The 9547-nt window shown below is 38.9% G+C and overlaps 1 protein-coding gene across 4 annotated transcripts in view; it reads left to right on the forward strand.

The window, feature by feature from the left end:
- The window catches only part of LPGAT1 (lysophosphatidylglycerol acyltransferase 1), a 125280-nt gene extending 116879 nt beyond the window's left edge, over positions 1 to 8401 (forward strand). For 3 of the 4 annotated variants that reach the window (XM_059995117.1, XM_059995108.2, XM_059995095.2), the window contains 2 exons: positions 1096 to 1202; positions 3596 to 8401. In XM_059995117.1, the coding sequence (XP_059851100.1) occupies positions 1096 to 1202; positions 3596 to 3747 (259 nt within the window). In that variant the 3' untranslated portion in view covers positions 3748 to 8401. The remainder of the gene's footprint in view (positions 1 to 1095; positions 1203 to 3595) is intronic. The other variant, XR_009516640.2, reaches the window with a different exon arrangement.
- Positions 8402 to 9547: the final 1146 nt, after the last annotated feature.

Here is a 9547-nt window from a genome sequence, read left to right on the forward strand (position 1 = left end):
TTTACATGATTATAATAGTTTAAACATCAAATATTGTGATAATTAAAATGACCATACAAGTGTATTGGGAAGATGGGAAGGATGTACATGTGTGGTGGGAACAGGAAGAGGAAGGAGCTTAGTCCTCATCTTCGATAGTCAGTAGATAAGCCTTAAAACTGAAGAAGAAATATGGCGATAAATACCAAGAGGTAAAAATCGATTCCTCTGTGGGGGGAGAAACAAAGGGCAGAGGAGGTGGTTTGCATTTTTTCATACAAAAAAACCTTTTGCAGATTTTTAAAACTGTACCTTTATACCTTTGATGAAGAAAAAAAATAACACCTCCCCCTCAAAATTGGAAAACAAAAAAGAAAAGAAACGCCTTTTCAAGGTCAATTCTAGTATTGCACTTACTCATGCTGCCACTGTTCTGTTCTCACTCGCAATAGATATATATCACTGATCATCCCAGGCCATTTCCTGTTGAGTAAGGACACAGACACAGATTCTTCGGAATCATTTTCCAGCAACCACGCCCAGTCAGAAAGAGTTGGCCCTGCTCATGAAACCAGTATCTCTGATATGATTAACAAAGAGACACCAATTTAGGTAGATTCTGTCTGGTCCATAGGCATTCCCACCAAAGGAACATTGCCAAGATGCATTATTTGGCCTAGCGTCTGAGTACTCTAAATGTGTTCTAAAGAAACTGCATTTTAAAACTTCACCTGGGGCTTCCCTGGTGGCGCAGTGGTTGAGAGTCTGCCTGCCAATGCAGGGGACACGGGTTCGTGCCCCGGTCCAGGAGGATCCCACGTGCCGCGGAGCGGCTGGGCCCGTGAGCCATGGCCGCTGAGCCTGCGCATCCAGAGCCTGTGCTCCGCAACGGGAGAGGCCACAACAGTGAGAGGCCCGCGTACAGCAAAAAAAAAAAAGAAAAACCAACTTCACCTGTTCCAAAAACCATTCCTACTTAAACCTACAAACATGGGGAGACAGGTGTTTCTCAATAATTATTTGTAGATATAGGATAATCTAAAGCTAAGTTGTGGTTCTGAATGATTCTGACTTCTGAATTAAAGTAGTTTTTGCTTTTTTTCCGACTCTTGATAGGATCTTTCCAATTAAAGATATACCCCTGGAGACTGATAACCTTGCTGACTGGCTCTATCAGCGTTTTATTGAAAAAGAGGACCTCTTATCACATTTTTATGAAACAGGTACACAGAGTCCTATTATACATGTTCCTGATGTTACTGATAGTTTCAAAGATGTACGTTAGGGGAGATAACCATTTTTCGATTCTTCCGATACCCTAAAGGAATCACAGTATTTCTGTATTTAAGAATTTCAGCTTAGAATTTTTATAAAGACAGATTTATGTGAAATTTATTCAGGCTCTTCATCAGCCAGTGTGGAAAGATCAAATGGTGAGTATCCCTTGTATAAATGGATCTAGTTCAAGAGAGTACACAGTCTGGAAGACGGCCAGCATACATTTGCGATTATATGGTCTGTTTTATGAAATAGCAAATATCATTCATGTGTTGGCATTGTACTTGATTGTTTGACTGATACCGTCACCATACAGTTGTTTCAGATCACTTTTGACTGCATTTTCAGGGACTTCCCTGGTGGTCCAGGAGTTAAGACTCCATACTTCTACTGCAGGGGGCGTGAGTTCAATCCCTGGTTGGGGAACTAAGATCCCGCATGTTGTGCGGCCAAATAAATAAATAACTGCATTTTCACATGCTTTATTCTTTTCTTTACATGGAGGGATAAAGTTTACATGTTAAGTTTTCATGGATATAACCTTATTACATTTTTCTCCTAGGGAGACATTTACCCTAAGATCCCTTTTCTATACTCAGTATTCTCTACGTTCTGTGACAACTACAACGAGGGAAAAAGACCTAGGAGGCAGGGAGGGGAGAGGGAGGAAAAAAAGGAAGTTAGGAAAGAAGGAAATAACATTGGTAGAACACCAGGCATACCAAAGTGCTTTCACAGTTAGCTGTGCCATGGGTCTATTTTCTAGACCCTGCAATAGGGATAAAAAGATGAAGAGAAAGTTGTCCCGGGCCTGAGAATAGCCATGGGGTTTTAGATTAGTAGAGGCCCAATTTTCTTCCCACCTAGACTTTATTGGTACAGAATTAAAGTAGATATTGAATCAGACTACAGAAGGTCTAATACTAATAAGCAAAGGCTGATGCTGTTAATTACCTTTAAGGCTTTTTTCTTTATGTTTAGGGTTGTTTCACTTTGTCCTCGATAGGATTCCTTCCTCAACTTTCCAACCCTGGGGCTTTGGAGTAGTGCATATTAATATGACAGGAGTAGGACATTGTGTATGCCATTAGGATTCCTAGTAAGACTAGTTGAACAAGATGCCTCTCTCTGCTGTGTGCATTCCTTGGTCTTACTCTAGAAATTTCTTTCAAGATGAGATAGGATGGATATCTAAGAAGGCATCAAGTGATTAAAAGGCCAGCAAGATCTGTCTTCTTTTTCAGTCTCAATCTCTTTATGATATTTGGCCTAAATAGTAGCAACAATAATAGTAACTCTTTTTAAGAAAGCTATTTGTATAACAGACCTTGAAACTTAAAAGCCTTCTCTGTAAATTGTTTGTGAGAAGCAAATCCTCTCTTGAATCAGCTTATCCTAGGGGATTATCAGCAAGGACAAAGACTATTTGAAATGCTGAAGAGTGTTTTCAGGATGACCTTAGGTAATATTGCTCCAAAGTGGTCTAGCCTTCCTTTCCAGAAGAGAATTTACAGACATCTGTTTACTTTGTGTTTCTCTTTTTATTATTAAGACATATTCCATAAACCATATTGCCTTTTGAAAATAATATCAGTAATTTACAACCCCTTTTGTGGCAAAAACATTTAATTTGTAAATAGAAGAATTAGTATAAATTATGCTATTCTGGAAATATTTTCTTTTTTATTGGCCTCGCCACATGGCTTACAGGATCTTAGTTCCCTGACCAGGGATTGAACCCAGGCCCTTGGCACAGAGGGCACAGAGTCCTAACCACTGGACCGCTAGGGAATTCCCTGGAAATTATTTAATTGAGTCACACATCCTGTGTCCTGGCCATTGTGGAAATCTATAGGGATGCAGTGGAAAACAATGCAGCCATAGTGCCTTCTGTCATGCAGCTTATATTCCAGCAGGAGACAGAGAGTAAACCAGTCTGTAGAAAAAAGAAAAGGTAGATTGCAATCAATACAGATTGTGGAAAGTGCCAAGAAGGAAATAAACACGGAGATAAGAGTGACTGACGGGGGAAGGGGAGACTAGATGGGTGGTATTTTTCTGATATTGGAAGAATGCAAGGAGCCTGCCATTCACTGAGGTGGAGGAGGAGCGTACCAGCCAGAGAATAAAGGCAAAGACTCAGGGAGGCAGGAAAAGGCTTAGCGGTTTGAAAATCGTATTTCAAATGATATCTCTCTTTAAGAGCGACAAGAAGTCACAGAAGATGCTTTAAAAAAAAACAAGAGCAAAAAACTCTAGTTAAACTAATGTTCAACTTTTATTCTAGGACACCTACCACCACAGTAAAACAAATTAATATTTCTATCTTGTCTTTTAGGGGCTTTTCCACCTCCCAAGGGCCATGAGGAAGCTGTTTCCAGGGAAATGACGCTCAGCAATACGTGGCTATTTCTTATACAGTCTTTTGCATTTTTGTCAGGCTATATGTGGTACAGCATCTTTCAGTATTTTTACCATTGCCTGTTTTAGGAATTGACTTGGACTTGTCAAGGTCACCACAGGAGCTTGGACTTTCATAAGCGTGCATTGTTTTACATGTACAAATCAGAATATAAAAAAAAAAAAGGAAAAGGAAATTCAATGGATGGATTAATATTTATCCCCCTTTGGGATATTTTAAAACTCTACTAAAATGAGGATCAATAATATAATGACCTGCAAATATGTTTTAAGGACTTTTCATGTTTTAAAAAGATACACTCCACCACACATTTAAGCAAACATCACTTTTGGAGAAGAGGAAATCATAAAATCATCCTAGAAGACTCTCTGAGACAAATTCTGTTGCCACCAGATATACCTGTTAATCTAGTTCAAGCTCAGAAAGTTGTACGCATCCGTTCCTTTTAGCCAGTAGTCTCTGTTAGGCAGTGCTGTAGAGCGCCCTCATCTCCACCAACTCTTGCTGTGTTACTGGTAACCTCGAGGGGAGCTGGTTGGCACCTTCTGAAGAACTCTTTCCCTGTTGTTCGCAGCGACACTCCGGTCCTCCACAGCTACATGAAGTTCAGTGTCAAGCATACTCTGGGGGGCAAAGCAGTGTCCACTGGACATATTCTGGTACTAGAATGTGTTCTTCAGAAAGACCAGCTCAGTCCAATGCTGTGTTTACATGCACTAGTGCTTCCCCTTGTATGAGGGGTGGGTCATTTGATTTATCTTCTTGTATAGAAGACATATCATAGGTTGATGATTGTCTTTTACAAAATGCACTTTTATCAGATGCATATATAGCAAAGGATTAGTACTATAACCTAAAAACAAACATAAGCATAATCAGTGAGTGGGATTTTTGAGAGGCTGCCTGTCTGCACGTGGATCTGTGCTCTGGCGCTCTCCAGCGCTGCCTGCATTGGGCACCAACCACATCGAGGCTTCCGTCCCACTCAGAGCCTTTTTTTTTTTTTCCCTCCATTTTGCATATTAGCATTAAATGCATATGGGGATGGTTGAAACAAATTAAGGTAAGACATTTGAATGATCAATTTAAGGTGAAATAGACTAGTTTATTAGAAAAAATAAGAGATAAGCCAGGCGCTGGCTTCCAGTGGTGACAAGTTCTCACATGGCACCCCCGGAACCTGTGTTCCCTTAGCACATCAAGGAGCTGCCCATGTCAGAGTGGTGTAACCAGGAGAGAGACCAGCAAAAGGGCTTCTCAGTCTCTTCCAATTGCCTTTGGAAAGGATAAAGTCAAGTTTCTATTTCTAGAAAACTTCTTTTTCTTAAATTTGTCACTATGTTCATGTGATTGACCTCATAGTAGAACCAAACACTTCTCAAAAAGTGCTGGCATGCCATCAGCCCATCACCTGCACTCCCAGTGTTGAGAGAGAGGCTATTTTTTGGTTTGGGACTATAAAACTATTTAGATCCTAGTGAGTCAGTGGTAGTTATCTGTGATGTGAGCATTGTAGGTTCCCCTATCGCCACTAATCGTACAAATGACAATTTTGAGAAGTAGCCAGAAAATAAAAGTAAAGGCTAGTGTTATCTTTTTTCAATAAACCAAAAAAACTGGAAAGATGTGAATTTTCTCCCAGTTATGTGGGAAAGGTAAAGCAACACCAAATCAAAGCCCACAGCATCTTCATCTTTAGGGCTAATTCAATGCCTATGTGAAATAGAATGATGCGTTACCTGAAATACCTCATTGAATATTAGACTACTACTGGTGAAATGCAGAAGATAGTGTTAATGTGTTTAGTTTGGTAATGGTTGTTATAAGATGCAGTTTTTTTTGAAATCTAAGCATTTCCTTATGTGTTTTACAGTGACAGTGACTAGGTGAAGCCAATCTCAATATAGAGGTATGGATAATGATAGGAAGACGGATAGAAGCTTAAAGATGCTTTTGTTCGAGGCCCAGCAAACACTACTTGACAAGATGAATTGAAATTGTTCATTTGAGAGATTAGTCAGCCATCTGGAGGATAAGTTGCTCACTGTCGAGTATGGCACGCACAGTCCTAGCCAATAGACCTTTTCCTCGTTGCTAAGCAAGCCGCAGATAGCGTGGCCAGTTCTCCCATCCAAGAAAATAAAAAAAGAGAGAGGAATGCATACATGCATATATAAATGTGGTTTAGGGCCACTTTTGCCATCACTGTGCTCCAAAGGAACGTGGTATTGTTTAATATACTGTATATGTTAAACAGACTATTATGTAAGATGCTTTACTTTTCCAGTGCAGTCATTTCAACAGTCTGTAGAGTGACAAATACCAGTAGATGTGTGAGTTAACTTTTGAAAATAGATCTGTGAGTTGTAAATAGATGTGTATTTGATCTGCCCTATCCCTCTTTGATCCTTCATCAACATGTTCTCTCTCTTCTGTTGGCAAAATGTTTGAGAGCATTGATAGTGCTTTCCGTTATCAGTAACTGGAGTTCTCCTGCTTGTACTAGAGAATGTAAAGAGAGAATCCATGTTTTTATATGGCAATCAGGGAAGCAGCAATATGCCACTGTACAGAACTGAATTAAAAGTCCTAATTTGTATTTTCTTTGCAAAGTGAGATCAAAGGATGTTTAGAAAATATACATTTTGTCAAGGGGAAAGAAAATAAAACTGTGCCAATTTTATGCCTTGTAGAATCTCAGCACTTCTTGGTCTCAGCTGATCTGCCTAGATTCACACAGCAGAGAGGGTTGAGAACTCCCTGCTGGACCCTGGTCTCAACGAGTCGCAGTGAGGGGAGCATCTGCTTGGCCACAGGCAGGCGCAGTGACTACAGAAGTGACCACCCCAGCAGTTCATGCTTAACTTCAGAAACTCTCATTGGTGTTGAAATATACAGATATTGTGGAGAAACCTATATGCCAGTAGAAGGTAAAGGAAAATTACAGAATGGAAAATGATGTTTTGGGTGGGCAAACGAGTTGAGAATCTAAATAGTAGATTTTTTTTAAAGCTAGCTCTGAGTTCAGATCTGTCATGTTATTAAGTAGTTGTTAATATTACAACCAACCCTTAATTTTCCACAGTAAAAGAACTAGAGATTACTGGATAGTTAATCCAGTAATAAGTCATAGTAAGCCAAAAATCTAATTGTATTTAGGTGTTTGAGTTTTTATTATCATCAAACTTTTTTTCTTCTAGGGATGCATATTAATTTAAAAAAATGATTTGAGTTTATTAGTTTCTATTGCCTACATATTTATGACTGTTAATGAGTAGTGAAAAGATTTGGAAAGACAGCTTCAGGAAGAGGAAACACAAAAGCCTAAATAATCCATGGGCTAGAAAAGGAATCCATGAATAATCAAGAGTTGGCGGTATTGTAATTTTTCTCGAGCCTTTTTGTGAAAATGAAACGTTAAATCACCAAATGTAAACCTCAGAACATCCCTGTAGCGTTAATAGTGTTTGGATCAGTGTTAAGAATGCCTCTCATTCTTTGCTCACGTTACTCACTTCTGGTGGATTTGTCTTAGTAACGTTTCTTGACAATCACTTCCCTACAGACTGTTCTGAACTATTGGGACCTGGTTATAATCGTAGAAAGTTAATCATGGATAGCCTTATTGGATTCTTTTTATATTTAAGAAAATTTTATTTGCATTGCTGAATAGGAAGAGTCAGCTATTTCCTTCATTACATAGGACCTCCTTCCAGAGTTACCATTATGAGTATGTCAGCTCTGGTCCACAAAGGATGGATAAAAATGGTTCTTCTTATTTTTTTGCAATGTAGTGCTGTGAATTTTACATCTGTTAACATGAAAGGCAAAGTCAAAGCCACCCTGGGCAGCAAGTATACTGGTTCACTTTATGAGACAGTAGAGACTAATACCTTTGGGACCAAAACCACCTAAATTGGACATTTCTCAGTCACAGAGGGGCCAGATGTTCTCTGGAACAGTCGCTGGTTGGTGCTTTATTGTAATCATTTTGCATTGGTACCCAACAATTAGGAACTGGACCCTGGGGATAAGCTGAGGGTGCTGAACTGTTGGGGAAGGCTGACTGTAGCTATATGGAAAATAAAATAAGGGTTTTTCTGCAAATTTCCATTCGAGGATTTTTACATTTAATATTTTTTTAAAACAGTTAAAAGAGCAAAAAAAAGTTTTAAGTGTAATCTACTTGCGAGGTATGCACACATATTTTGAATGGCTTTATTTTTATTGTGTAAAACTGTTGAACACATGACTGTGATGCACAAATTCTTTACATGTAAGGAGTCTATGCATTTTACAGTAACTCATTTCATGATTGGGTAATGAAACAGTTGTACATTGAATTGCCATTGTTGTATTAAGTGCTTTCATTTTCTTTACAGTTATTACAAAGTTGTATTTATTTTATACAGGTGGATTTTCATTCTCCTGATGCCATAATGTTTACTTTAGCTTGTTGACCTGTCTTTCTTTGTGTATCTGCATGTTGTAATATATGATAAGAATGAATGTAAAGGCTGTGGCAACTGTAATTAAATTTTGCAAAGGGCTGGTCACATGTGGATCTGGTTTATGAACGCATTTGGGATTATTTTCGTAACCAGATCACCTTTTCAGAAATTTAGATGTGAACACCAAAAGAAGCATTTTCTCAACAAAAATTAATAGCTGGTTCTATTTTTTTTAACCTAGAAAAAATAAAGTTGATTTTTTTCAAGTAAAGTGCTTTTAATTCTTAGTAGTGGGGATGGGTGGTTGTATTTTACTGGAGATATTTAGGCATTAACATCTGTGGACATGTATCATGGCAGTTGGATGCTGAGGGCAAACTGAAAACCCAAATGAAAAAACATTGTACTTCCTCCTTTGGTTTTAAACTATTCCCCCCACTCCTTCCCACTTTCCCCATCCAGTGGTCTACTGGTAAATGTTGAATAGACTGCTCTAGAAAAAAAATTCTGTATTCAAATGTGCATACGTTTGTTAAAATTTTGCTGATAGCAAGGACATATAAACACAGTTAACAAATAATAAAATATACTTTATTGTAAATCCCATATAGCCAGTTGATTCTCCCAGGATACTTTAATTGATTTTTGCTGAACTCTTGTAGCCAATCTATGATCGCAATTCAACCATGATTTAAAAAATGGAATTACATCGTAATCCACTTATTTCTCAAATTTATTGTCATTCAATCTGATACATGATCTGTTAAACTATTTCTTACCCTTGTACAAATTATACTCATTAAAGTGAACCACTTTTAGCTTCAGCACTCATTGTAAGCTTATATAATTTAATTTTAATAACAACTGTTTAGCAACTGCTGGCAAAACTCTAAAATTTAACAATCAGCTGTAGGCAGCCAGTAGGGGCTGTCCAGCACACCACTGCCCTGTGCTGTTTTTTTGTTTTTGTTTTTTTTGGCAGTACATAGGCCTCTGTGGCCTCTTCCGTTGCAGAGCACAGGCCCCGGATGCACAGGCTCAGCGGCCATGGCTCACGGGCCCAGCTGCTCCGCGGCATATGGGAGCTTCCCGGACCGGGGCACGAACCCGTGTCTCCTGCATCGGCAGGCGGACTCTCAACCACTGCGCCACCAGGGAAAACCCCTGTGCTTTTTTTTTTTAATGTAACTGTTAGTGTTGAGTAAACTCACTGCTCTCAGGAAATTCCTATCACTGACCCTTTAAAGGGTGGGAAAGCATTAATATCTGTCCTACAGAGCATGCTTTTGATTTGAAGAATTTGACAACAGCAAATCTTTCCTGAAGTGCATGGGAAGCTTGCACATTTCTAAATTTGGTTCTTTGCTTTCATTTCTCAAAACGAAGTAAACTGATAACAGGCATCTCTAAGATTTTG

The sequence above is a fragment of the Delphinus delphis genome, chromosome 1, assembly GCF_949987515.2.
Source record: "Delphinus delphis chromosome 1, mDelDel1.2, whole genome shotgun sequence".
Lineage (NCBI taxonomy): Eukaryota > Metazoa > Chordata > Mammalia > Artiodactyla > Delphinidae > Delphinus > Delphinus delphis.